Genomic DNA, 27,878 nt, shown 5'->3' with positions numbered 1-27,878 from the left:
TTTTACAAAAAAATTAAAAATTACAAACACAAAGCTGGAGAAGAGACATGATTTCCCTACTCGCCTTTAATGATATGTTTGAAGTGAAAGGTTATGACGTAACACAGCCTCGCGCAATTGATTGGGCGAATCAGACGGAGGAAGACTGCACACGCGCGCCCTACGCCATCACAGTTGATCCAATGAGAACGCTTCATGTTGAGACGCGGCTTTCGGCCATGTTGTGGTTTTAAATGAGGAAGAAGCGGGAGAGGTTATCGTGCAAAATAAGTTTTTTCATTCACAGTATTTCTTACGGCTCTCGACTCAGTTGAAAAACAACAACAACCACAATTACTGACACACGCAGAAGACTGTTTTGAGGTAGTTGAGACAGACGAAATATATCGGTTCGTCACTTCTCGCTAGTATTAGCATTGTAAGCTAACTAGCTAGTTAGCTAGGTAGTTGTCGAGAGGTTAAGCTTGGCTTAGGTTAGCTAGCTAGCTAGCTCGCGAGGTGCGTTTACTGGAAATGGGGATTAGGCTAGTCAGCTAACAAAGCTAGTTAGCATTTGGTAACTCTGCCTACTAGCATGCGCGCGACGGGCGGGAGTTACCCGAATGCAGGAGTTCATAGACGTTAAATATATTTGACTTGTGTGGCTTGAGGAGTTTCTTCTAACGAGCTTCAACATGTTCAATAAATTCTACGAATGGCTCGGAAGTGGAATAGCAACTCTTCGCGACGGAGTGCCGGCTGCTGAAGATCCGTCCGACGCCGTCCGAGTTCAACAAGACGCTCCTTCACAGAGGAAAAGACCGTTAGAGAGGTGAGAGAGTCGGAATTGTACTCCATCTTTATCTTTATTAGAGTAGAATGGTGGGGGGGAGAGTTAGGAGCATGTTTAACCGCTTTTGAGCTGGTCGGTAAGGCGCGAAGCTTGAAAAGTGGGCGGAAATAACTTGTGCAGTCTGTAAATTGGAAAATCTAAACACACGTGAAGTAGGTTTCTGTAAGTTTATAGTTATTGCCTGTACCTCTGTTCATAAAGGCAATTCATCAGCCTTCCTTCATCACTGGAAAGGGACCACCAGAGAATGACCTCTGAACAAATTGTGTGTTGGAATATTATTTTCAGCAACGACATGGTACTGTGTGGAGTGTTTAAACACTTTTTTTGTTACAGGCTCGGCTGCAAAACCTAGGTGTAATGTAGGTGTACGCTCACCTACTTTGTCTGATCTACCTGGACCTGTACCGGCACCACATTCTACCATGTCCGAGTCACAGACGCTGTGCTGATTGCGAACGGTCCACAATCCAAATACAGTCTGGTCAGCAGTCGTCCCGTTTCGCTGATGAACAGGGTGTAAAGCCTGGTTCACACGGTGCGGTTTGGTCACTTGAGACCAGTTTTGAGAATACTAAAAGATTCCTGTAATCCCAGGCCAACATCTGTAGTCTTTGATCGCTAGTTTGATGTGTTCGCCGACAGCCGATTCACGGCCGTCACGATCACATTTTTCCTCCGATTAAATTCTAGAAGTGTCAGAAGATTTGAGGCACAGTCCTGTAGTGTGGCTGCTCCAACTCCATACGAGTCTTCTCGCGTGCGTCTGTTTTTCGAGTCTTGACTGTCGTACAGTCTGATATTAATGACGACTGAGATCCTACAGTGTGACATGGCTTACAGCGCGGATCAAATCCGTACAGTCTGACAAGCAACAGTCACAAAGGGCTATTAAAAATCGCACCGTGTGCACCCGGGTTAAGGCAGTACGGTCAGTTACTGTGATTGTACACGTGTACCGCGGTCCCTCCAGTATCCGCAGTATTCGGACGAGCTCGCCGTTTTTCAAGACGTCCACGGATTTTCTGCAGATTTGGGCTGTGACGCAATCACGGTGCGTGTTCAGCCAAATCCCTGTTCGATTCACGTGCGTAGAATGTGAGTACGGTTAAAAGGGCGCATTTACCAACAAACATCGCTGCGAAAGGCATTGTGATTTCGCTTATTCAAGTTAAAAAAAACAAAAAACAAAATCGAGCGAAATCCTGTACAGACTGACGTACGGAAGGTCTAGCTCAGTGTGACAAATTTTTTGTTCTGTCCGGTCAGCTTCACTAACCACCTCGACATAAGTATGCGTCTAGTGCACCGTTTTCCAACCCTGGTTCGGGTGTTACATGGTGACTTGTGAACGAATTGCCACATTTGAGGTTTTCCCTGCTCCCAACACTCGTGATTTGACTAATCAGGTAATTAACAGCCCTTCCTGAGTTGAAGTGGCTGTGCTCTTAAGTGGTCTAGCACATCACAGTCAAATCTTAACCTAACTGCTTGAAAGCATCTTGTGGCCATCTTTGTCCAGTATTATGTAACCTGTAACATGTACACAAACCTTCTTTTTTTTTTTTTTTGCAGTTTTGAAGATGGGGGTACCATGAATCATGAAGAGGACAGAGCTGTGAAGAAGTTTAGAATGGGTAAGCCATTACGCCATTCAGCCTGGACATGCAGTTCATGATGTTTAATCAGACATTGATGCGTAGACCAATTGGTTGTGTGTGTTAGGAGATATTATGGACACAATGAAGAATGCTGCTGAAGGAATGAAGACCCATGGCTCCAGTGTTGCTTCGTGGATGCGCAACAGCGTTAGTCCAACCTTGAGGAACATGCTACCTGCTTCTCCTGGCCCACCTCAAACTCAAATGCTATCATCTGATGCAGCTAATTTATCAGGATCTGTGTGGACTAAAAACAAGGTGCTGCACTGCTCGTAGTCACCACACTGAGACTCAAAGTAAAGAGGAGGTGCAGATTATGCTATGCATGTTTGTGTATTATTTTCCGCAGGGTACAATGTTGTACTCTTTGCATTAAGTGCTTGGAAAATTGTAAGCTAAAGAAGGAATACGGACAAACTGAAGGTTAAGCATCATTAAAAGTGTAGAAATCAATTTAAATCTGGCGTTCCCCTACATCCATGTGTGTCATGGGGTTTTCCTTCTAAGGTACATTTATATTTGCACTTTATATTCCGCTTCAGTCATGTGAAATTCCAGCGTTTATCGTGTACATGAGACAAGAATCTCATTTAAATTTAGTTGGGCTTGGGTCTAAAGTTACTGCTCTACATTCTCTATATAATTTGATTATATGACATCTTAAAGATATATTTCAGATTCATATTTGTTCTAAATTAGGCATGTTTTTCCTCTCAGTTGTTTGAAAGACTACACGAAACGCACAAGGACACATTTATTGCTCCCGCAACAGCTTTTGAATGGAAGACCATGGTTAAATCAGGTGACCAAACAAATCTCGTGTCCGGCTTTACTTCATGTCGGTTTCTCTCTCTCTTTCTCTCTCTGCAATGTTTTGAATTGATTCTTTTCTTATAGACTCCTTACGAACTGAGCAGTCCGTGACTATATTGAAGGCCAGCAAACGGCACAGACGTGCAAGCCTTCCACCCCATGAGACGCACAAAACCAACGGCCACACAGTCACTACCTGCACCTCTAAACCTTGCCCGTCCCCGCGACTCGGCCGTCCTCTTTACGTCAGACCGCAGAGGTCACCGAGGTACGTGTTGTATTGCTAATGAACTTACCATATGCTGGATGCTCCGTGATGTATTATACAAGTTAAGAGGCTGTGTCCAAAAGTAAAGAGAATGTGGAGCAAGTGCTGAGAAATGCAACCTGTGAAATTTTTAGTAAATCATAAAAAAAAAAAATCAAGGTAAATCATATCTTAGCCAGTGACGTGCCGAATGAAACCGTGAGCATCATGCAAAACGAGCGCAATTATTGCAACTAGGAAGACTGTTTTGCGTTAATAATTCTTGCTCTGGAAGGAACGTTCTAGTAGTATGATATTTTTAAAGTCAGAAATACAATGTAGCTCAAACCAGTGTTTTAGATTTTCCTAATTAGCATCCATTAATGCAGTGTACATTCGGGCATACTCGGATTTAATGAGTAATCCTTTAACTGATGGTTATGGTTTATTTTTCCTCAGTCGATTTTTGACTCCTGGGCCAAGCACGAGGAACGCATCTTACACCAGCATGTATGAGAAAACCTTTCCCATTCGAGTAGTGCAGAATCCTTCCTCTGGCTCCTCCAGCCGTCACTGGAGAGGCAGAGCTCATTGCACAGCACAAGAGGTCTGACTCGTTCTGATCTAGTTATGCTAAAACTAAGTGGCTGCGTGTGTGCAACAGTGTTTGTTCTAATCTCTCCTTCTCTGAATTTCAGTCAGTACGTGAGGAGGAGAAGGAGGTGTACAGGCAGTTACTAGCCATGGTGTCTGGCGGCCAGTCGTCGTTCTTCCATGACAGCACTCCTAACCCAGGGATCCGGTCACATCGGGATTTGTGAGTGGCTAAGCATTTTCCCCTGTTATTACTACATAATTGAGCAGTACTGCGTATATTTACTGGAATTCGGTTTTGCAGTTCCAGTTTCCTGACATCGAGTCGCAGGTTGCTGCATTGCGCATCGCCAGCAGGCTCAGGAGCGGGAGAGTCCTCTCTCGGTTTATCCAGCCTGTCTCCTAGTCCGCAGACCTCGAGCGCAATGCACAGCCCTTGTGCGCTCTCCAACGGGCCTGAAACCCAGTCCTGGGATCCTGATTCAGATGGCAAATACGCCGCAAGAAAAACGGCATTGGCCGAGCGGTCTGTGCCCTCACCTGCGGCTCTTCAGGATACTACTTCTCAGGACACGCAATCTTCTGGTGTGCACTCGGGTACTTTTGGCTTTTATAGAAGTAAAAAAAGTAAACGTTTGCTCTAGATAAAGCACATGCCAGTGATGTTTAGTGTAAAACCATACTGTATTGCGTATTGCTATCGTCGACTACTATAATTTTTTTTCTACCTGATGCATTCTGTTTGTAAGACAGTTGTTTAGATTGCCGATGTAACGCACTCGCATAACAACTAGACCGTGTATGTAACGTGACTATAGAGCTAATCATTGCCATCTGCAATGCAATCAGGAGAGCACAGAGCTGTATACACAGTGCCTGTCAACCTATTATTACGGTTGTCTGTAGTAAACCGTGATAATTGGCTAGGCATTATGAAAACTAATGTGTATAGCTGGGTATACATGTTATTTAGCAAGTAAGGATCGGCCGTTTGATTTGTCTTCTGTGGTTTTTCATTCACAGCTCATGATGGGGATTCTGTCATTTTTGTAAAGGAGCAACATGGCAAGAGACCAGAGGGCTCCAGGTAAAGATTATCAAGCGGATTTCTTGATATTTAAGTCTTCTCGAGAGACATCAAGCATACAATTTTTGCTAAATACAAGTATTGACCATCACGATGTCTGAAAAGTAATAATTCCTGAGAAAGGAGCCATGCACCAGAGGTTATTTAAAATCCTGCCTGTTGTGTAATGCCAGCCTGCTCATTTGGGCTAGATTTGAAAATTTAGGCAAATTTGCACAGTAGTGAAACTACAATCACAGCCTTTGCAAGGCTGTGGCTCGCCAAGACCACCGTCTAGGTGACACGCTCTCTTATTAATGTTCGGAAGTTAATGAGTTTCCTTCCTCTGTCTTTGCAGCATGCCATGTTTCCAAGCTGAGTTGTGGATCAAAGAACTGTGAGCGCTTTTCATATCGCATTTCTTCTAATACGTTTCTTTCTTGAACTGTTAACCGATAATAGAGCTATCCCAACATTTTAGCTTACATTTGTGTTCTACCCGTGTGCATGCAGGACAAGCCTTTATGACGCTCGAGCTCGGGAGAGACGGAGGCTAATCGAGGAGCAAGAGGCTCTGGCGTCTCAGCTTCTGCGTCAGGTGAGCTAGGGACCTCTCCTACACGTACTTCTCTCATTGTGTTTGTTTGCTCCACCGCTCTTTTCTAACTCTCTCGACCTTGTTTTGTGTGTGTGTGTGTGTGTGTGTGTGTAACAAATTAGCGTCTTTCCGGTGAGGCTAGAGCCGATTTAAGAAGTGTGGAGTTGCGGGTGCGGGTTCCTCTAGAAAAGGAGGTTCCTGTGACCCTCGTCATTGAGGAACCAGAGCCTGAAGCAGAGGAACAGGAATTCCCCGAGTTGACCGAGGTAAAAAGAAACCGCATGCTCTCGGCTACGGAACTCCTTGGTTAAACAGCCAAAGATCTAGCTAATTTATCAGAATAATCAAATCACTATATTTGTGTAGGGTCTTACTTTTTCTTACACCTTTGTGCATCAAAACAAACCAGCCAGTTCTAGATTAGACATTTCCAGCTCCAGTCCTGGAGGGCAAGACTTGCAGTGCGATTGGGTGATTCTGCTGCTTTCGCACACTTATTAAACCTATTGTTTAACTAGTGAGTTAAATCAGGAGTCCTTAAGCAGAACTTGTTTGTGTGCTGGACTGAAATAGACGGTCCTTGTCCCGGTTTAAAGGTGTAATGAGTGTTATGGTGCAATCCAACAAGGAATTCTGAAAGTGTAAGTGTGTGTGTGTGTGTGTGTGTGTGTGTGTGTGTGTGTGTGTGTGTGGCATGCAGGCCATGGAAAATGAGGTGAGCCAGGCACTAAGAGGAAATCAGGACGATGTGCTCAGTGAGGGATTCCGCCTCACCATCACCAGGAAGGACCTGCAGACCCTCAACAACCTCAACTGGCTCAACGATGAGGTCAGTGTGAGGAATTGAGGAATAACACTATTTTAGCCATATTTGGTGTTGCAGTATTGTATTTCTTTTGTATCAACGACAATGTGACCAGTGTGTAATGTCAATTTTGAAATAATGGTTATTTCTTGCAAGAGGTGTAATGTTCTAGCCAATAGATAAGAAGAGAAACTCATCAATATTTCATAGTGCAGTTTTATTGGCATAGTGGTGCAAAGGAATTGAAAAGTGTTAAAGAGCAGGCCAACAATGAAATCCTAATGGATCCACCTCTTTATCTACAGGTGATAAACTTCTACATGAACATGCTGGTGGAGCGGAGCAAGTCGCCCCACCTGCCCTCTGTTTACACCTTCAACACGTTTTTCTTTCCCAAGCTGCGCAGCTCGGGATACTCAACCGTACGGCGCTGGACCAAGAAGGTGGACATCTTCTCTGTGGACATTATCCTGGTGCCTGTCCACTTAGGAGTGCACTGGTGTCTCTCTGTAAGTCACTCAGTAGTAAGGCAAATGAAAACCAGCTGCCTTCCCCTAGAACCAGTGCTTTTCTGTTCAGGCATGCTCAAGTGATTTCCATTCTGTTTTTTATTTTATTTTATTTTTTTTTCAACTCTTGATCTGTTCACTTTTTTTTTCTTTCATTCTTTCTTTTTCTTCATTGTTTTGTTTGTTGTATTACTGTTTGGTTTGAACATGAAGCTTATTTCTTTCTGTAGTTTTAAGCCATGTTTCTTCTCCCTCTCTCTCATCCCTGTCAGGTAGTGGATTTCCGCAAAAAGACCATCACGTATTTTGATTCCATGGGTGGGAGCAATGACGAAGCATGTCGGATTTTGCTGTAAGTGCTTTTCCAGAGTGAGAAAAGGAACTGGGGATGAAGCCAATGGCTCATTTCACCCAAAAGCTTTTTTTTTTATATACATATACACTACCAGTCAAAAGTTGAGACCCCCCCCCCCCCACACACACATTTTAGAATAATAATAAAGTCATCAAAACTCTATAATAACACAAATGGAACTATGGGAATTATGTTGTGATAAAAAAAAACAAAAACAAATAAATAAATAACAAAAATCATATTTTAGCATCTTCAGAGTAGACACCCTTTTTGCCTAGAATTTCCAGAAATGTATTCTTGGCATTTTCTTGAGGAATTTCCCTGAGATGTTTTTTAAACAGTATTGGAGTTCACAACTACGCTGGACTCTTATCGGCTGCTTTTCGGAATATTTTCCTCCGAGTCGTCCGTTTAAAATATATATATATATTTCAAATAAAATGTTAGTTTTCTAATGAAAGAAATGAATATGTTGGTACAATTATATTTTTGTCTATGACACTGATTTCAAACATTTCATCATACACCTTCAGATCAAAGCTTTTTAAGATCATGAGAAACATCTCAGTCGAGTGTCCACAAACTTTTGACTGGTAGTGTGTGTGTGTGTGTGTAACCTATGCAAGTCATAAATTTGCTGTCTGGACTTTTTCTGTGGAAATAAATGGCATACCTCAATCCCACAGAAAATATCTGAAGCAAGAAAGTGAAGACAAAAAGAAGCAAGACTTTGATACCTCAGGCTGGATACTTCGTAGTAAAAAACGCAACGTGAGTCAAGCAATCACACGTGGGATTTTGAAGCTCACATCATTACGAAAAAGAATACAAAAATAGTTTTTGTACATATTTAAAGCAAAACAATCTGCTGCTGGTTTCGTTTTTGAGAACGAGATTATAAAAGACATTTAAATTGTGATCGTGTGTTTTGTTTTGTTAACACCATAAATAGCTTGTCATTCTTTTCATGTTTCACGTTCAGCTAACAACACATTGTAGTGGAGTACTGGCAGTTAATACCGGTGGTTTGCTTTTATAATGCTGTCCGTCAGACTTCAATGTCAAAATCAATCATTTGCTTTATATGGGAACATATTCATTGGCAATATAAACCACACACTGCTAGATGTGTATTTGCTGATGCACTGTTCAGTCCAACATTAAAAAGGTTGCGTAATTGTGTGGGTTTTTTTTTTTTTTTTTAAACCTTCAGGAGATTCCTCAGCAAATGAATGGCAGTGACTGTGGGATGTTTACATGCAAGTACGCTGAATATATCACCAAAGACAAACCGATCACATTTACACAGGTAGGCCTGCTCTGCTTCTGAAGCGCCGTGATAAAAATCGCTTATCTTTTGTTAGACCCGTTATAACGCGTTTTACTTTCTTGCAGAAGCACATGCCGTATTTCAGGAGGCGCATGGTATGGGAGATCTTGAACCGGAAACTTCTGCGATAAGTTCATGTTTTGAGGACTTGCCTGGGAAAGCAATGACATGAAGCTCTATCTCAGTGGTTTTTATTTTTTATTTTTTATTGAACTTGATACCTCAAATTGGACACTTCAGTGAGAGACGGACATGGAAGGGGTGCGTTCACACTTCTTCAGCTGGTGTCCCATTTTGCTGATGCTCAGCCTGCTTGAATTTGTAAGGATGCCTACGAAGGGACCCCACGAAGTCCAAGTGTTTTTCTCCTAATAATTCAGTCGTGCTTTTTGCTTAGAATTTCTCTGCAGCATGATTTCTATCTGAGTTTTTGGTGGTTGTTTTTTGTTTTGTTTAGTTTTTTTCCCCCGCCAGTGCCATCTATGAGGAACTTGCTCCGTCAACTGTTGAGTTGAGTTGACGGAATCGAGATAGAAGTTTTCACTTTTTATCTGAAGTCATAATTGTTAATGTCTTAAGTTTATTTTATCATTTTTTTGCATCAAAACAAAAAAGTAACTTGTCTGACCCCGACGGAAGCAGCGTGGGACCAACAGCTGTTTGCTTTCAAACAGTAAGCAAGCTAAATCTGACAATCTCAATTTTTGTTAACTAAGCAAACGAACATTCAAGAGAACACTATATTTTTGATGTCAAGAAGATTTTTATTGCAAAAGAGCCGAATTGCATTTGGCTCGTTTCTGCAGAGGTCTGGTTTACAGCAGTTATGACTTCAGTCTGATTTCTTTCTTTTTTTTTTTAGGGAGGTTCATTCAGCTGAGGCTCCACATGGATAGCCAAGAAACACTTTCTGATGGTTATTATTGCTGCAGGATGAGACGAGTGGCAAATCAGATCAGCACCATTTATCTGTAGAGAGGTCAGTGTAGGGTGACTTTACCTGTAAATAGAACCAGCAGTATAGCATCCTCCTGTTTTATACCGACCTCAGAGGATGAGGATATTCGCCTCTCTTTATGTAAGTGTACTATATTTAGATACTTGCAGCCATTTCTAGTTTTGTCTCCACTATATTTGCAATTATTGTACATACTGTGTCTACACAGATTAATTGAAGTCATATTTAATACATTTTTGTACCTTTTATTATTGTTTTGTATGTAGATCTGGTCTTTCCAGAAATAAAAAAAAACCTGAGGCTGTGTCCTGGATTGACTTACCGTACAGTTCATTTTTCTTTTGCTTATTGATTAAAATTTTAATTTGTACATGAGTTTTGCCAGAAAAATATAAAAAGGTGTAATTCCTCAGAGATTAGACGCAACACCAAACACGTAAATGATTATGGGGAAAGTATTTGTCATTAGAGGGCCCTTAGAGCAGTGGTTCTCAAACTGGGGGCAGCCAGATGGAACCAGGGGGGCTGCATAGAACTGCTAGAACTTTATTTGTTTGTTTGTTTGTTTGTTTATTTATTGATAAAATTAATGTTACTTGTGTAAGTCAAGATTGTCAACCTTTGAACTATGATGTACATAAAAATGTGAGATATTAATAAATGAAATCAATTATAGACATCACACTAGGACACACATTAAACAGTCATTCGTTGATATACTTGTGTAGTTAGCCACACACTGATAAAACCTAAGACTATTTAAAATTGATAAGTTTTAGATGGCGGACGTAGTCTCTTAGATGAGAAAGTTAACACAAAAGAGCCTAGCGTGGACAAAATAACAAAATTGTGAAACTTTGATGACTCTAAGGGGCCACAAAGGGAGGCATCCTGCACAAGTTGGGCCTCATGCTGAAGTTTGAGAACCACTGCCTTAGAGACATTAGATCTGTAATGATTTTCCGCTTACCTCAGAATTTCTTGGAACATAAAATGTAGTGATAAGCCAAGACAAGTTTGTAGTCCAAGTTGTGCTTTAAAAAAAAAAATTCCACCGCCAATAACTATTAAAAACTAATAATAGCTGCATGCTAAAAATCCTTACACATTTGGTTCTAGTGACATTGTGTGCCATTGCCATTTATACCTCAAGAATTTAATAAATTAGTAGAAAACATACTACATAAACTGTCATATAGGCTTTAATTTGGCTGCCACGGTGTTGGTTTGTTCATATTCATAGATGAAAAAAATATACAGTGCTGGATGTCACGTTGGCAAGTGTGCGATTACTTTATAACATTAAGTGACCAGGTAAGGGAGGTTTATTTATGTATTTTTATTATGCTGTTTGCCAGATGCTAATTGTTCTGGGGGTATAGTGTGTATTTGAGGTGTGCATCAGTAGTGGGATCTTGCAGGACCCATTAAAAATATTTGCAGAAGTGTTTGGGAGAATGGTCAGATATGAAGTCTGCACTGATTAACATGAATGTATTGGACACAGCTCATTCCACATTTATTCATCGTTTAAAATATTTGTTTATATTTTGGGAAATAGCATGGTAGTTACATAGTTATGAGTGGTTCTGTGAACCCTAGACAACTGTCATGGCCCTTGAGAATCACCTGTATACCTTCTTGTGAGTGTGTGCATGCATACCAAGACTTTGCTGCAAAGTGATGAAACCAAACATGTTGCAGTATTTACAATAAATCCTGCAACACCATCTTTCCCTGGAGCTTCTCGCCAAGTTCCCGCCGGATCTGCCTTTGTTCTGAATAACAGCGAACCCTAATAGATATCCATCATATTCTATTTCACCTCTCCGAACTGCCAGGTATGGTGAGAATCACCTAGATAACATGACACCATGTCATGAGGAACCAGTGCGCCTTAGGACTGATTGGAAAGGTGTTCAGGGGGATGATGTTTACCTTGCAGAACCTGGAGAAGGTTCACGGTGATGCCCAGGCAGCAGCAATGGCATGTACTTTCTGGGGCGGCTCCAAGTCATGTCCAAGAGGAGGAAACACTCCTCATAGAGTGGCATGTCACAATAGGAGCTGGGCATCCTGCCTCCCTGTAGGCCAAGTAATAAGCTCCTTTTGGCTGTCCTCCATGACCGATAAACACTTGATCTGATGATTGCATGGCTGCCATCTGGTCCTAATAATACTGTTTACTGGGCAACAAGGAACCCGCTGCAGGATCACCATCATGGAAAAGATCAATCCATTGGTTAACAAGATTCATTGATATGACTTCTGGAAGAAACCCAGCTTTAACCAAAAGATTATATAATTAACTGGCTGTCAATGCATTCAATGCAGAAATGTCTACAGTTGACAGTGGGGCCAGTGATGGGCCGGTGCATCTCGTCCCAGCAGGCTGTCCACCAGAGAGAACCACGGTTGGCAGTGATTTGTTTTGCCATCACCAAAGAGGTTCATCTGCATCTTGCCAAAACTTTTCCAGATCTGGGACACCACTTCTGGGTGCAGTTCACCCCTTAATATCGCCTCTGCTACACCCTTGTGGAGGCCCTGTAGGTGAGTTGCTCTCCGTTAAGCTAACCATGGATGGGCATTTATGCAAGGCAGAGAGTGCCATCTGACCTCATGGCACCCTGGTGACCCAAATGTGATCCAAATGGATCAACATGTCAGTGTCGGCCTCTCAGTTCCAACTGCTTGCTGTGTTCTGATCTCATGCCACCCCTTTTGTGAGAAAGTTCTTGCTTCTCCAGCGAGCTAGAGCTCATGCCTCTCTAGCTAAGATGAGAACATGGCCTTTTCCTTAGTTGGGCCCCATAGGAGGTAGTTGTCCAAATATGGCTATATCCTGCTATCTCTGGCCATTAAAGGCGACAAGTCCCCTGCATACATCTTGAACACCTGTGGCACTAGAGAGTGGCCAAAGAGTAGGACATTGAAATGCCTATCCTTGGAAGGCAAGCCTCAGAAGGCATTTGTGTTCTGAGCAGTGTGAACATAGAAATATGCATTGTGCAGATCCACTGATGTGAATTACTCCTGTGGTTGCAACAGCATGAATAACAACTGATATCCTTGCATGCAGAAGCAATGATTTTAGGAAGCAGTGTAACCATCTCAGATCTAGAATGGGGCAGAAACCACCGTCCTTCTGAACAAGAAAGTACACTGAGTAGAAACCATTTGTTTGGAACCATGAGGTATATCTTTTTGACTGCAAATCTATCCAAAAGGGAAAGAACCTCATGGATCAGAACAGCAATCTTGATGGCTTCTGCCACTGACAAGGCCCTGAGCCCTGAAAAGGATAGGGGCCAACTACGGGACTGAATTTGTACTCCTGTGACGTTGTTATCGGGACGTAATCGCTGTCCAGTGAGTGAGGACAGGGTACCTGTAGCTCAGACTGTAGCTACAATCTGACATGCAAATGGATCCATAAGGTGTACATGAGGTCAGATATGTATGAGGTGAGAAGAAGACAGGGAAAGATGGCAGCATGACATCTGTATTTATTGGAAAATCTCTATCATGCATCACTTTGTCACTTTTGTTGGAAGGTCTTGGCATACATGAGCATGCACATAAGAAGGTATCCCTCGTGCTTAGGAGGGGTGAAATAGAGCTAACTCAGCTCCAGGGTCCCTGGTTCAATCCTGAGCTTGGGTTACTCTCTGTTAGGAGTTTTGCGTTTTCCTACCACTGGCCAAAATCATGCAGGTAGATATATTGGCTACTCTAATATGCCCCTAAGTGTGACACAGAATATGTATGCATGGGGGCGTGCAATGGACTGGCATCCCCCCAAGAATGATAACCGCCAACCTGCGCCCAGTGTTGCTGGAATAGGCTCTGGCTCCACCACAACCCTGACCAGGATAATCTGGTTACTGAAGATGAATGAATGAATGAATGAAATACAGCCAATTAAGTTCATTAGAAAATATCACAGGCAGGTCAAAAAAAACAAAAAAACAACAACTGGAGTCAGAGGTCAAACCTTCTGGGGGATTGGGTGGAATTGTTCAAGAATGGGTGGGATTGGTAAGATTTCCTTCTGGAGTAGGTAGGAATGGGATTTAAAGAAATTACCCCGTGTACCTCTAGTGTGTATAGTTGTTACATAATTTTGTCAGTTTATCACCTGGATATCTCACTACCACTAGAGTCCACTAGAGTACAGTCACCCACATCTCAGTGGAGAAGTTCTCCCAGGCCCAGACCAGGTGGTGGCCCTGGGGATCCATTGATTGGTGGAATAGCCCCATTTAATCAACATTTAATGGTCAAGAACAGGGTTTGTCCTGGGCCTGAGTGCAATCATGAAACTGTTTTAAATGAAATGGATGTGAAATATCACAAGTATGCAGAAGACCATGCTATGCTGGCATTTAATTATTTTAGGAAAGTTTTCTGTCAATTTTCTGAAAAAGACAATTTCACTTTAAATAAGAAAAAAATATCTCAAAAGAGTACGACCTTGGTTCTGAGACAAAGCAGCATTTTAGGGACAGAGGCAGAACAGCATGTCTATGAGCTTGATTCCACTATTAATAAACTCTGACCTTCGTTAAAAATAGCAACTGTGAGTCACGTCATACTGCTGGGTGATGTGGACGTTTACAACAGAACATATTTTCCACCATATTTTTAACTGCTTTAGAGTCACTCTTAAGCAGCTTGTTCCACATTTAATTAAAACTGTTTCTTTGATATTCAATTTAAAAAAAAAAAAAAAAATGCAGCAAAAACGTTAAAAAACAAAACAAAACAAAAAACATTGCCCTTTTGTATGTACAAAAAAACCTACCTCTAAAACAGACTTAAAGCAGTCACATATTTAAAACAATTGGGCGAAATGGAAAAAAGAAAAATAGTTTAAAAATAAACTACAAACTACTGTTCTAAAATGATAGTGTTTTCTCTGGTTCACTCTGGATGACCAAAATAAAGGCGTATTTTAAGTGCCAAAAGAAAAAAAGAATTCTCGAGTGTGTGCGTGTGTGTGTGTGTGTGTGTGTGTGTGAGATAATGTGTATTTGTACATGTGTTTCATTGCCCTCCTTTTGAGTGCATAGCTTCCTTCATGTTGTTTTTAATGCTGCCAAAAAAGGTTAAACTTTCCATTGCTTGGTCTTTGCACTCTTGAAAGAGTCTCCAGTAGAATTAATGTCTGTTTCCTTTAATTGACTAGGTGACAGGCTCCTTTAGATATCAGTGTCTCTCCTTTGATGTCCACAGCAGCAGAAAGTGGAGACACGTTGACTGCTGATTCCTGCACGGATGAGCTGCGAGACAAAAGAGAGACGGTGTCATTTGAAGGGCACAGGTAAGCAAATTTTACCGTAGCTTTCAGACGTTTAGGCCTGGATTCATAAAATTTGCAATCCGGAAAACTTTTTATATCACCATGTCAACGATACATAAATACGGTGCATTTACATAAATACATACACTCGCTGGCTTTACTTTTTCTTGAACACCTGTACACCTGCTCGTTCGTGCAATCAGCCAATCATATGGTAGCAGTTCAATGCATAACATCATGCACATACGGCACAAGTCAAGCGCTTCGGTTAATATTGACATCAATCATCAGAATGGGGAAAACTGTGATCTCAATTATTTTGACCAGCCACGGTTCTTGGTGCCAATGAGGCTGGTGTGTGTATTTCAGAAACTGCTGATCTCCTGGGATTTTCACATAAAGCATTCTCTAGAATTGACACCAAAAGGCAGAAATGCCTTGTCCATGAGAGAGTTCAGAGGAGAATAGCCAGACTGCTTCTGGTACTGGAACCTGACAGGAATGCTACAGTAACTCAAATAATCGCTCTGTACAACTGTGGTGAGCAGAAAAGCATCTCGGAATGCACCACACATGGGATATTTTGCTGGAAGAAAGCTATACTGGCTGGCTCAGGTGAAATATATCTTAGTAGCGGTCAAGATAAACTGCTCTCTGGTCTATAAACAAGAATACCCACCTTGTCTTCATTTGCCATGCTGGTAGGAATATGCTGGATGCTCTGTGGTTGCCTCAATAGTAACTTGTGGCTGCTGGACACCGTTTTCCTACAGTTTCATTTAACAAGTGAGCAACAAATACATTCTGAGAACACTCAACACTTTGTAACCTTGGTTATTGTTGCTGATTTACCTCGACTGAGACACTGGCAGGAGGCACTTGGGTGTACTGGGGTATGTATGTCCCTTGCATAGCTGTGTTTGCAGGTATGTACTGAAAACAGAGGGAAAAGAGGTATAACAGTTATGTAAGGAACGAAAGATGACGGGGCATGCTGTTATAGGAAGAACAATGGGGTGGTGTGATGTTGCCAACTATTAGCACCCAGAAGTTTCTAAATTTAATAATGAATGACTTTTTATCCAGTTATGTTGTTGACTCTAAGTTAGTTCCTGTTATCGATTGTGTTGTAGCTATATAAATAGCTCTTCCCTCACAAGCTTCTCTTTTTCTCTCTCTTGAAGTTCCATCCATCAATCTTCCATATTCTATACTGGGGAGCCTGGAGCCTATCACAGGCAACTCAGGGCACAGGGCGGGTTGCTAACCCATTACGGGACATAATCGCACACCCATTCACACACTATGGAGAATTTGGAAATGCCAGTCAGCCTACAACATATGGCTTTGGAATGGGGGAGAAAACTGGAGTACCAGGAGGAAACCCCCGAAGCACGGGGAGGACATGCAAACTCTGTGCACACAGGGTGGAGGCGGGATTCGAGCCCCCAACTCCAGAGGTGCAAGGCAAGCGTGCTAACCACTTACCCACCATGCCCTCCCCTCTCTTGTAGTTAATAAGACAAAAAAATGTACTTGTCATATTACCAAGAACCCAAAAAGTGCAAAGTCATCTGTCCTGAAGACTCTCACATGATTTCCATAACTCCTTCCATAGATTCTCCTTACAGAAAACTTCACCAATAATTATACTGTACATTAAATAACAGCATAACAATCGCCTTAATTTAAACCTGTGGTAGTCGGAACTACTGTCAGAGCTGCTGTTATGGAAAATTAATTAGCACCATCTGACCAATCAGAATTGAGAATTTAACAGCGCTGTGGTATGAAACGTTATAACTCATAACGCACTCTGTTGTTACCGATATAGTGTCGAGTGTTGGGGGACTCACCGTGCCGCTGCTGCCCAGGGAAAGATGACTGAGCTGCTGGGTCAGTGGCATCATGGCAGCAGGCTGGATGGACAGTGTGTGATCCATGGTAGGTGTTAGGAGTGTTCCCTGTGGATATTCCACAGAGAAAATGAGAGCAAAGGTGATGAGAACCATGTGGTAGGAGCACTGATTTGATGGTTGATGCGCTGCTTTATGGAAGACCTACCGTGGGCTGCATGAGGTACGACTGATGGTGCATCCAGGATGGATTGTGTACCTGTAGTACAGGGAAGGATTCTGTTTATCACCGAGTCAACACACATTGTCAATTATTATAATTAATATGCATTTGAAAAAAAATAAAAAATACCACCTTGACGGGAACCTGCAAAACTGTTTCCCACAGACTTATCAACTGAACTATCCATCCAGCCATCCACTTTCTGTACCTGGCTTATCCTTCAAAGGGTTGCGGGGAGTCTGGAGCCTATCCCACGGGACTTGGGGCCATGGACGGGGTGCCAACCCATCTCAGGGCACAATCATACACACGTTCACACACTTTAGAGATGCCAATCGGCGTACAGCCAGTCTTTCGACTGGAGGAGGAAACTGGAGGAAGCCCTCGAGGCACGAGGAGCACGTGGGTGGAGGCGAGAAATGAATCTCCATCCCTGGGGGTGCGAGGCAAACCACTAAGCCACCGTGCACCCCTTCAACTGAACTAAAATATATTTGAAGTGAAAAATATATTAAATGGAAATTGTAAAATTATAATTAATCAATCATGTTTCTTATGTCATGCATGCTAAGAAAGGAGGGGGGGGGGGGGTGGTTGAATTTAGAACACGGCCCTACTGATTTAAAGGTTGAATGTAGAACCCTGCATAGTGCTTCGTTATTAACGACGGTTCTCAGAAAACCTCTTTAGCCAGTTAAAATTCCTCAGCTATGCAAAGAATCCTTGACAGAACTTGCTTAGCGCATTTAAGGAAGAACGGACTATCACGTACATCATGAAATTTCCCAAAGGTACGGTGAAAATGTTACAAGTTGCCCTGACCTTCTATAATAGACATTACAAATAATGTGGGTGACTGAAAACCTGCAGAGTCTCAACTTTCTATGGACTTTGCATTGGCACACACATACACTGGGCTGCAAGAATAAAAACAAAACAAAAGACTAAATGTGAGGCATGAAAACAGCCCTGACCTGGTATGTTGAAACAGGGGAATGCATGTATGGAGAGACAGAGGTCTGTGTGATCATTCTGTTGGGAGCAATGCAGTAGGGAGAGGAGTAGAACCTGCAGGGGGAGACACACACACAAATACACACATTTCACAGCTACTGTATATCTGTACTGGTGACAAATGTGTCTCCATCATCTCACAGGGGATGCTGCGTTAGCGTTAGTATATCTGGCAGCTAAAGCAACAAGCTCACCCATTCTGTAGGGCAGGGGTCGGGTCGTAGGTCAGCATCATTCCACCCTGTACATTCAGACGGAGGAGAATGAATGAGGTCAAAATGTCAAGAACTATTTATATACTATTTGTTATCAAAAACAGATAGAAAATTCATTGAATGAAACGAAATTTTTTATACACTATATGGCTAAAAGTATATGCACACTTGACCATCACACCCATGCGTGGGTCTTCCCCAAAATGTTGCCTCAGAGCTGGAAGCGCACAATTATATAGGATGTCATTATATGCTGTAGCGTTACAATTTCCCTTCACTGGAGTCAAGTGTCCCAAACCTGTTCCAGCATGACAATACCCCGTGTACAAAGCGAGCTCCGTGAAGACATGCCAAGGTCGGCGTAAAAGAATTCAAACGGCCTGCACAGAGCCCTGACCTCAACCCCACTGGGATGAACTGGAACGCCTCCTCGTCCGACATCAGTGTCTGACCTCACTAATGCTCTTGTGGCTGAATGAGCACGAATCCCCACAGCCATGCTCCAAAATCTAGTGGAAAGCCTTCCCAGAAGAGTGGAGGTTATTAAAACAGCAAACGGGGACTAAATCTGGAATGGGATGTTCAGCAAGCGCACACAGTGTAGATTTGTACACATTTACAGCGATTGGCAGACACACTTATCCAGAGCAACTTACATCTATCTAATTGTTTTATACAACCAAGCAGTTGTATAAAAGGCTCAAGGGCCCAGCAGGGGCAGCTTAGCAGTGCTGGGACTTGAACTCATGACCTTCTAATCAGAAGGTCATTATCGTCTTATCCACTGAGCTACCACTGCCTTCCTTCATGCTTCTGAGAATTGTGATATCAGGAAGAAAACATGGGGCAATTATAAGAAAATATATAACAATGGGAAGATTATTTTCCACAACAACTTACCAAAAGCTAGCAGTTTTGATCACTTTTATCCATTTACAGTTACATTTAATGTTGTGGAACGTCTGCAAAGTGAGTTCGTATTTCTAGTTAGTTTTCGTCTCTCTTGAAGTTAATCAAAGAAGAAAAATTCAACTTGGCCTGTTATCAAAATACCGCAAAGCCTTCTGTCCTGATCACATGTCAATAAATGTAAAGGAACAGCTTTACCTCTGAGTGTTACAAAGTGCTGAAACGGGAGACTCTGTCCATGAACGTCAAATAAACATCTTCACCATATCAACAAATACACACGGTTTAATATTTGTTAATGTGGCGCGTCCACCGTAAAACTGCATAAGATGTTTCTATAGAAAACCATAATATATTCGAATGAGCACATTAACATAAACCTCTGATTTGAATTGCAGCCAAAACTAATGTCAAAGCTGCTGTTATAGAAAACTAATCAACACTTTGACCAACCAGAAGGAAGAATTCAGCATGTTAATGCATGTATGGTGCTGGTTATCTCTTAATGCCCAACATCTGGTACAACTTTTATTCGATTTGATTGCTAGACTTCCATAAATGACGAAATAACAACGTTGGTGCAAGTAACAGATACTGTAGACAATATTATTTTTAATTATTATTTTTTCTCACCGTCTCCCCATCTCTCGTCCACGGCCGACCGTTTAGAAGATATTTGCCCTGACTCTGACGTTTCCTCTGCCCCCCGTCGGCAAACTTGCACAGCAGAGGCTCCATAGGCACTGGGGAAATGACAACAGAACATTAATAATAAGAAAACAACAACTAAAAAAACACCAGGCAAAAATACACAAATAAAAACTATTCTATCAGTAAATAAGTAGTGAAAATTTTAAATGTCCTGTACCTGCCACTCCAGGTGGTGTCTTGATGTATTTGCCATTGAAATGCTGAATAACGGCCTCACATTTTTCTGTCGATTCCATCCTGTTTAGAATTTTACACATTATATACCAAAACAGTATGGCAGAGAATATATGGGAGTGCAGTATGTCTTTACTTTCAGAGGATTTCGTGTGTTGAGAAAGGCAGGCCGGATTTACCTGGCAAAGCCCACCCCTCTACTGGCACCACTGGCGTCACGGAGAATGCGTGTGGAGATGACCTGACTGAAGGGCTTCAGCATGCTCTCCAGCTCCTGCTCGTCCATGGACAGAGGCAAGTTGGAGATATACAGGTTGGTAGGGTCCTGCTCCTGTTGCTGCAAAAAGAGATCGCATTTGAGGTCTAGCGTTTCGGTTCGAATCGAGCGTTTTATAATACCACAGAGATTCGAGTTGCCAGGGAACGTTGTGAAAACACAACGGGAACGTTTGAGTTAAATATATATAATAATATGAAAGAATAATTAGAGTTGAATATAAGACATGGAGGAATAGTTTGAGGTGAATATAGAGTTTCATAGAACAGTTTGAGCATAATATGCTGTAAGAGCAAAAAAGAGCTTGAGTTGAATATAAAAAGATGACAGATGATGTAAGAGTTGAGTATTAGAGCGTGATGGATGAAGGACGGGTTTGAGTTTGTATAAGTGGATGACATGAAGAAAGGGTTTGAGTTAAATATAAGAGAATGACAGCAGAAAGACGGGTTTGGGATGAATAGAAGATGATAGATGAAGGAAGAGTATGAGTTGTGTATACAAGGGTGATGGATGAAGTAAGTTAGAGTTTGTATGAGAGTAAGAGTGTGAGGTTTGAGAGCTTTGGTGGAATATAAGAGCATGGAGAAGAGTTTGAGTTAACATACGTGTTTGAGTTGAATGTGTTATAAGAGGGGCTTGAATGTGATATAAGAGCGTGAAGAAAGTGTGAGTGGGATATAAGATCTAGTTTGAGCTTCCGTCAATAATAAAAGCAAGAAGGATGAGCAAGAAGGGACTGACACACAGTTAGCACCATGAGGGAGACGTATGCATAGTGTACTACTACTACACTATGTTTACTACTACTAGTACTACTACTACACTATGTTTACTACTACTAGTACTACTACTACTATTACACTATGCAACTAGCACTACTAGTTTAGACTTCAATATTCTCAAGGGAAACAGCTATAAGGTGCGTATTTGTATCTGGGTATGTATTCCATTGCTATGACATCCAGACAATTATACAGTGACTAATGGCTTCATTTTTTTTTTCTCGATAAAAGGTGTCAAAAATAACTGGTTTGGCAATGTTCAGGTTGTCAACTTATTACCATATGTACATCCTAACTGGCTCTGCAATATGACAGCCCATAGCATAATACGCACCCTCACCTGAGAGTAAATACATCCATAATGCATGCGTATGCATGCCCTCAGCCAATTAATCCTATTTTCACATTACACCGCAACGGGAGCTGGCTTTTCGACACTTCGACACTCGGCCCAGGAGGATGTCCGCACACCTTTTTCGCTTGTATTATGCAGACTAAATGCAACGTGTTAGCCAACGTCTCAGCTAGTCTTGGTGTCACTTAACCAGAACTAACTCAAAGACAGCTGGGACATGGCAGACCTGCAATTCACCCCGACAACGCTTTGCATATTAATTACGTCGGTGTAGAGATGAAATTAAAAAGCTGTAAATGCATTACCGCTTCATCTCCATGTCATGAATAATGGATGCGTAACTGCAGTGACCTGCAGTGAAGGTGATTTTTTTTTTTTTTTGCACAGATCTCATCTCATCTTGAGATGATTTGCTTTTTCTTATTCAAGAAAATGGGAGGTGCTAGGAAGCCCGAGGCAGTTGCCACATAAGTTTTACATTCCTAAATAGGTCGGTACGCTAAGAGACTCTAAACTGGTTGTAATTAAGTCTGGAGTGGAAGGTAATAACGAGTGTTGCTTTATTTTTTTTGGGAGAGACTGACAGAGGAAAAAGGCTACACTTCAAAACTTGTGTGACATCAAATCCATACTAATCTTACATATACTGTACATCTTCAAAATGGACATAAACAGTCCTAGGACGAGACATTAGGTAAAGAAAGTAGAGAGACAGTGGAGAGTGAGAGGTGAAATAGAGAGAGAAGCAGGCTCTTAAGGTGGAAACAGGACCCTCTGGCACTCCTTGTTTATTCTCAACAAGTTCAGTGCTGAACATGCTCAGGCCTAATGGAGTTGACTACACTATTTTCACGGCCTGGCACCCTCACACACACACACACACACACACACACACACACACACACACACACACAGAGGCCATGGTCTAAAGGGCAGCCCCAGAACACAGCACTCTGTACCTATTATTCGTCTATTTCTCTCTAGAGAATCTAAACCTGCTAGTATTTTAGGTAAAGCATACATCAGGAAAGAATACCGCCCCCATTTATTACTGTCCCAGACAGCTTGGTCAAAGGTCAAGCCAAAGTCATTTTCAAATCTGAGGTTTGATTGAAATAAAGATAGCTTTCATCCCCAAATTTAGGACGTAGGTGCGACTTTTACATGAAAGGAATACTAAAGGAATACAGCATTTTCAACCGAGTCTCTATCTACAGAATCACAGACAATCTTTTTTTGACACATTTCCTGTACTGACCAAAGAATGGAAAAGCCATTCACTCACAACTCACTTATAACGGAAGTCAAAGGGCAGTAGTTGGGCAAACGATTATTCAACGTCCATATTTTTTGTAGAATGCTTTTAGGTCTAGTTTAATTTGTGTCTAGTTCGGCATAAATAAATTTTTAAAAAAAAAACGTCTCTCAGAGACTGGATTACTTGGTATCTCAGTTTTTAAGACGGTGTTTGGACTTCCGAAATCCCAGCTGGGCCCTTGAGCAAGGCCCTTAACCATCAACTGCTCAGTTGTATAAATGATGTGTATAAAGGGCATCTGCCAAAATACTGTAAAGTGAATACTTTTAGTAAGACTTTCTCTCATGTCTATCTCCTCCTAATACCCTTACTGTTAGAGTGTAACAGATGTAGTTTTTAATTTGTAGTGTATTTTAAACATTTATTCAACCAACATCCCTATGTTAGACTGGTGTCTCATCCAGGGAGTATTCCCACCTCACGCCAAGTGTTTCTGGGATGTGAGCGAGTAAGTATTGCAGCAACAACTGCCCTTAGACTTCTATTGTATTATATATATATATATATATATACACGTTTTGGACAAAAAGGTTTTCTGTCTTTCCTCAGTACATGGAAATGTGTTGAAATTCTCTTCTGTGATAATTACACATACTCTACAGATGAATAGAAATCAGGATGAAAAATGTTGGTGTGATTCAGATTGGAGAATTGTGACCTCTTACCTTTGCCATCTGAGCCTGAACTCCAGTGGCCTTCAGTGCTGTAACAGCTTTCTGCGCAGATGCAGGACTGTCAAAGTCAACAAAACCGTAACCTACACACACACACACACACGCACACATTATAAAGTATAAAATGCATACATCTGCATAATACATGTTCAAATTCTGAACATGTACTGAATAATTTCTATTCGATGTTATACAGCAGCTTCTGGTTCAAGTCAATAGGTTAAGCTACTAGTGTTGCCTGCTTTCTGCTATCAGCTCAAGCAGGCAAGCTGTACCACATGGACAAAGAACTGTGCTCACACACACATACACACACTCAGTAATGTTTCAGGTCAACAGATGTGGAATTACTCAACAGTGACCGCAGTGCTGTTACATCATGGTGCACACACTTGCCACAGATGAAACAAGGCTTGGAGGCCAACTCGCATGCAAATGTCAAAACGAGGACACATCCTACCTTTGCACTTGTTGGTGGTCTTGTCCAGGATGGCCTTGGTAGACACGATCTTGCCATACCTTTTCGGGCACAAAATCACACACACACACACACACACACACAAAAAACAATGCCAACTGTTGCTTTTATTTTTTTATTTTTTTAACACTTCTTTCCACATTTCCATTCTCCTACCTCTTTATCATTGCTAGAAGTAGATGTTTACCATCATACCTTTCATCTGCCACAAGGCATGTTCGTGAATAATCTGGATGAAGAGTTCAAATTACAGGCAAAGTCTTTAACCCAGAGTGTTAATGTCGGGGCCGAGCTAAGTGGTGGAGCAGATCAAGAGGTCGCTTTGAAACGGTCTCCTTTAGGACAACAAACAAAGGTTAATGAGGGGCTGTAGTTGTCTGCTTGAGAGCGGTGGTTTGTTAGCCTCTAGGGCAGTGGAAGCTCAGTAGTTCATTTTCTAAGACTCTGAGGTAGCTGTGTGCTTCCCAGAATCAAAGTTGGGCCCTCAAGGGTCTTATCTCTCAGCTGCTTAAATGTAAATGAATATTCAATAATTGACTATAGAAGGATATAAAGTGCTTAAAATCACTGAAACTATAGTAGTATACTAACCGTTTAATGAACATTTTCATATCCAAACTGTTGAGTAAGGCTGATGCATAAGGTACTACACCCTTGTGGTCAGTGCCTAAGGATTACGTAGCATAGAAAAAAAAATATATGGCTCTGTAATTCTCGGGCACTTTGAAGGTGCTATAAACAATTATCTTCCAGATTTATCAACTTTGATTGGCTCGCCTTCTGACCCCACATAACTCGAGAAAATGACTGATGGTTTAGAGTCAACGGTGCATGTCGTGCTCGATAATGCTGTGCCATTTAAAAGAAAACTACTTAAAAGGAAGCTATAATGATCTGATATACCAACTTTATACACACTTTAAAAAAGAGCACTCATAATTTAGAATGGAAATGGGATCAAAATAAAATGCTAGTCTTACAAAGTTCAGGGAAGAAAACCCTTGTTAACTCTAGACAGGCTCTTAACAAACAGTTTACAAATAATCCTAGATTCTTATTCAGTACAGTTACAAAGAAACTAGGAACAAGACACCTACTGAAGCACAAACACCAATAGTATGCTGTAGTAAAGACTTTTTCCCACGACAGAATTGAAAATCCATCCATCCATCTTCTATACCGCTTATCCTTTTCAGGGTCACGGGGAAACCTGGAGCCTATCCCAGGGAGCATCGGGCACGAGGCGTGGTACACCCTGGACAGGGTGCCAATCCATCACAGGGCACAATCACATACACACTCACACACCCATTCATACATGCCAATCAGTCTACCATGCATGTCTTTGGACTGGGGGAGGAAACCGGAGTACCCGGAGGAAACCCCTGCAGCACGGGGGAGAACATGCAAACTCCGCACACACAGGGCCACGGTGGGAATCGAACCCCCGACCCTGTGAGGCGAACGTGCTAACCACTAAGCCACCGTGTGCCTGAATTGAATCCCTAATTCAGGGATCCCTAATTATATAGAGACAAGCATTGGCTATGTACATACGTCTTTTTAACTATCACTTATCAATCTACTGCATAAAAAACTTGGCCTTGACCCTTGTCAGCTGTCAAACTACAGATCAATATCAAACCATTTTTTTCTCCAAGATCCTAGATCCAAGGTTGTACCTCAGAAACTAAGCTTGCAGTACCTGCACACGAATCATATACATTACTCTTCCCTCAGGATTTAGGTCTCATCACAGTACTGAGACAGCGCTTAGTAAACGACCTACTACTGGCAAATGACCGGGGCTGTGTTCCCCGGCTGGTGTTGCTTGATATGGGCTCCTTCTGGGTACAATTATGCTGATGACACACAAATGTATGTGTACTGTCAGCCAAACCTATGACACATACCAGCTTAATGAAATTAAGAACATTATGTCTAAGAATATTAGACACTGGATGCTGAATAATTTCTTCTACATAATTCTGACAAGATTATGGTACTTCTACTATCGCCACAAGCAGCTAGAAATACGCTTTCTGTAGCTACAGTACTTCTACTATCGCCACAAGCAGCTAGAAATAAGCTTTCTGTAGCTACGGTACTTCTACTATCGCCACAAGCAGCTAGAAATAAGCTTTCTGTAGCTACGGTACTTCTACTATTGCCACAAGCAGCTAGAAATAAGCTTTCTGTAGCTACGGTACTTCTACTATTGCCACAAGCAGCTAGAAATAAGCTTTCTGTAGCTACGGTACTTCTACTATCGCCACAAGCAGCTAGAAATAAGCTTTCTGTAGCTACGGTACTTCTACTATCGCCACAAGCAGCTAGAAATAAGCTTTCTGTAGCTACGGTACTTCTACTATTGCCACAAGCAGCTAGAAATAAGCTTTCTGTAGCTACGGTACTTCTACTATTGCCACAAGTAGCTAGAAATAAGCTTTCTGTAGCTACGGTACTTCTACTATCGCCACAAGCAGCTAGAAATAAGCTTTCTGTAGCTTTCTGTAGGAACTCCGGTTGGCCTTTCAGTTGCTGCATGTGCAGCAGTAAAAGACCTTGGTGGGATTATTGACTCTAGTATCTCATTTGAAGCTCATTTGAAGCAAAATATATCGTAAGTTTCTACAACAGTTCGTTAACGTTAGCCAACTTACCTGCACCCAGTAAATTAGCAAAGAGTATACTAAACGAAGGGGAGCATTTTGCATTCCAAAACAGCAGACAATGTCTTTAATAACAGTGATTTGTTGCTTGTCGCTGTTCCAAACCTGCACAAGGAATATGTTGAACCACTGAATGTAATCTCTGTCTAAATCATTTGTGTTCACAATGCTGTTCAGATAGCTAGCTGTTCACCTCTAGAGCTACCAGTACACCAGTATGAGGTAGCCTCTGTCTCAGTTGTACTGAATGTTCATTTTGGCTATACGCGACGTACAGTTGGTATGTAAATACGTGTCTTGGACGTAGATGTGTTAATTTTGAGCAAAGGAACCACAGTAAGTATAGATCACAATATAGTCGAATTTAAAAATACCATTAAGAAATAAAGTAAACAAAACCTTCTAAAAGTTAAACACTGAGGTCAGAAGAAATGCCAGTAGCACCCTGCTGTTGTCCGTGACCCTGGCATTGATACTGCCATAAAGAAAGAACAAGACCACTATTTGTTTTTGTTTTTTTTCATTCTTCCATTGCTTCCTGCCATCATTTGCATTGTTTGCATGAAGTATTTATGAGGGTAATGTGGAGAAATCATGCTCTCAATAATGGATGCTATTGTGCACACAGACCTGCTTTGCATATCTTTGGGGTGAAGAGATATAAAAGATATATGGCCCAAGCTGCATATGTGTGTGTTGATTGGATGCAGGAGAGGAGATCTCCTGGGAGGCCGAGAAAGAGAGGGAAAGAAAAGGGAGGATGTGGGAGAGAGAAGGGGAAAGAAAGGGATATGAGAGAGAGAGAGAGAGAGAGAGAGAGAGAGAGAGAGAGGCCTCCTTTCCCCTGGCATGTGCTTGCAGTGTAACCTGAGAGTTCTCCTTGTCTGCCCTGCACCACAATGCTAACAGCCGACTGGGTCCTAATGCCCCACCATTCTAAGTAACATCACATATGTACTAAGTAACACACACCTAGCATCTAAATATGATGACATGAAACAAAACTTGCATTCATACATCTGACAGTTTAAAATACATCTTTTATAAGATTATGGCATTTTCAAGCTTGTTACCCCAAACGTGAGAAGAACTTTGCATTAAAGATTTCATTCTGACTGAGTTGACATTACAATCTGAACTGATT

General features: G+C 41.7%; 2 protein-coding genes across 5 annotated transcripts in view; one reads left to right on the top strand and one right to left on the bottom strand.

Moving 5' to 3' along the window:
• Positions 1 to 199: 199 nt before the first annotated feature.
• senp1 (SUMO specific peptidase 1) lies at positions 200 to 10,074 on the top strand. 3 transcript variants are annotated; one of them, XR_008387980.1, is made up of 19 exons: positions 200 to 811; positions 2,408 to 2,469; positions 2,558 to 2,751; positions 3,211 to 3,295; positions 3,391 to 3,574; positions 4,013 to 4,160; positions 4,252 to 4,370; positions 4,452 to 4,744; positions 5,171 to 5,234; positions 5,572 to 5,610; positions 5,727 to 5,811; positions 5,934 to 6,077; positions 6,512 to 6,640; positions 6,922 to 7,125; positions 7,398 to 7,477; positions 8,167 to 8,251; positions 8,694 to 8,789; positions 8,876 to 9,483; positions 9,673 to 10,074. XR_008387980.1 is itself a non-coding variant. In XM_053644009.1 (18 exons), exons 1-18 carry the CDS (start codon positions 675 to 677, stop codon positions 8,939 to 8,941), a joined length of 2,202 nt encoding a protein of 733 aa, XP_053499984.1. In that variant the 5' UTR covers positions 200 to 674; the 3' UTR covers positions 8,942 to 10,074. The 3 variants fall into 3 exon arrangements, 2 of the variants coding, with proteins under 2 accessions (XP_053499984.1, XP_053499983.1); XM_053644009.1 differs by having other exon boundaries at positions 4,452 to 4,732; positions 8,876 to 10,074; XM_053644008.1 differs by having other exon boundaries at positions 8,876 to 10,074.
• A 1,790-nt stretch (positions 10,075 to 11,864) lies between these two features.
• Positions 11,865 to 27,878, bottom strand: part of rbms2b (RNA binding motif, single stranded interacting protein 2b) — a 28,504-nt gene continuing 12,490 nt past the window's right edge. Inside the window, exons 3-14 of one of the 2 annotated variants that reach the window (XM_053644011.1) lie at positions 24,045 to 24,103; positions 23,576 to 23,667; positions 20,355 to 20,512; positions 20,159 to 20,238; positions 19,924 to 20,033; positions 18,361 to 18,407; positions 18,127 to 18,220; positions 17,138 to 17,188; positions 16,930 to 16,992; positions 15,926 to 16,006; positions 15,753 to 15,840; positions 11,865 to 15,053 (exon numbers count right to left, since the gene is read on the bottom strand). In XM_053644011.1, coding sequence (XP_053499986.1) covers positions 15,760 to 15,840; positions 15,926 to 16,006; positions 16,930 to 16,992; positions 17,138 to 17,188; positions 18,127 to 18,220; positions 18,361 to 18,407; positions 19,924 to 20,033; positions 20,159 to 20,238; positions 20,355 to 20,512; positions 23,576 to 23,667; positions 24,045 to 24,103 — 916 coding nt within the window. In that variant the 3' untranslated portion in view covers positions 11,865 to 15,053; positions 15,753 to 15,759. Of the gene's footprint in view, positions 15,054 to 15,752; positions 15,841 to 15,925; positions 16,007 to 16,929; positions 17,038 to 17,137; positions 17,189 to 18,126; positions 18,221 to 18,360; positions 18,408 to 19,923; positions 20,034 to 20,158; positions 20,239 to 20,354; positions 20,513 to 23,575; positions 23,668 to 24,044; positions 24,104 to 27,878 lie in introns of both variants that reach the window. The other variant, XM_053644010.1, reaches the window with a different exon arrangement.

This window comes from Ictalurus furcatus, chromosome 15 (assembly GCF_023375685.1).
Source record: "Ictalurus furcatus strain D&B chromosome 15, Billie_1.0, whole genome shotgun sequence".
Taxonomy (NCBI): domain Eukaryota; kingdom Metazoa; phylum Chordata; class Actinopteri; order Siluriformes; family Ictaluridae; genus Ictalurus; species Ictalurus furcatus.
Note: the sequence above shows the minus strand (reverse complement) of the source record. Positions and strands in the feature narration are given on the sequence as shown.

What these genes read in the sequence shown, in the direction of transcription:
- senp1 (XM_053644008.1), top strand. Translation starts at nt 675, where the DNA reads ATGTTCAATAAATTCTACGAATGGCTCGGAAGTGGAATAGCAACTCTT. An exon ending in GAAGCATGTCGGATTTTGCT is followed by an intron (nt 7,478 to 8,166) that starts GTAAGTGCTTTT and finishes TCAATCCCACAG; the next exon opens with AAAATATCTGAAGCAAGAAA. An exon ending in TTCGTAGTAAAAAACGCAAC is followed by an intron (nt 8,252 to 8,693) that starts GTGAGTCAAGCA and finishes TTAAACCTTCAG; the next exon opens with GAGATTCCTCAGCAAATGAA.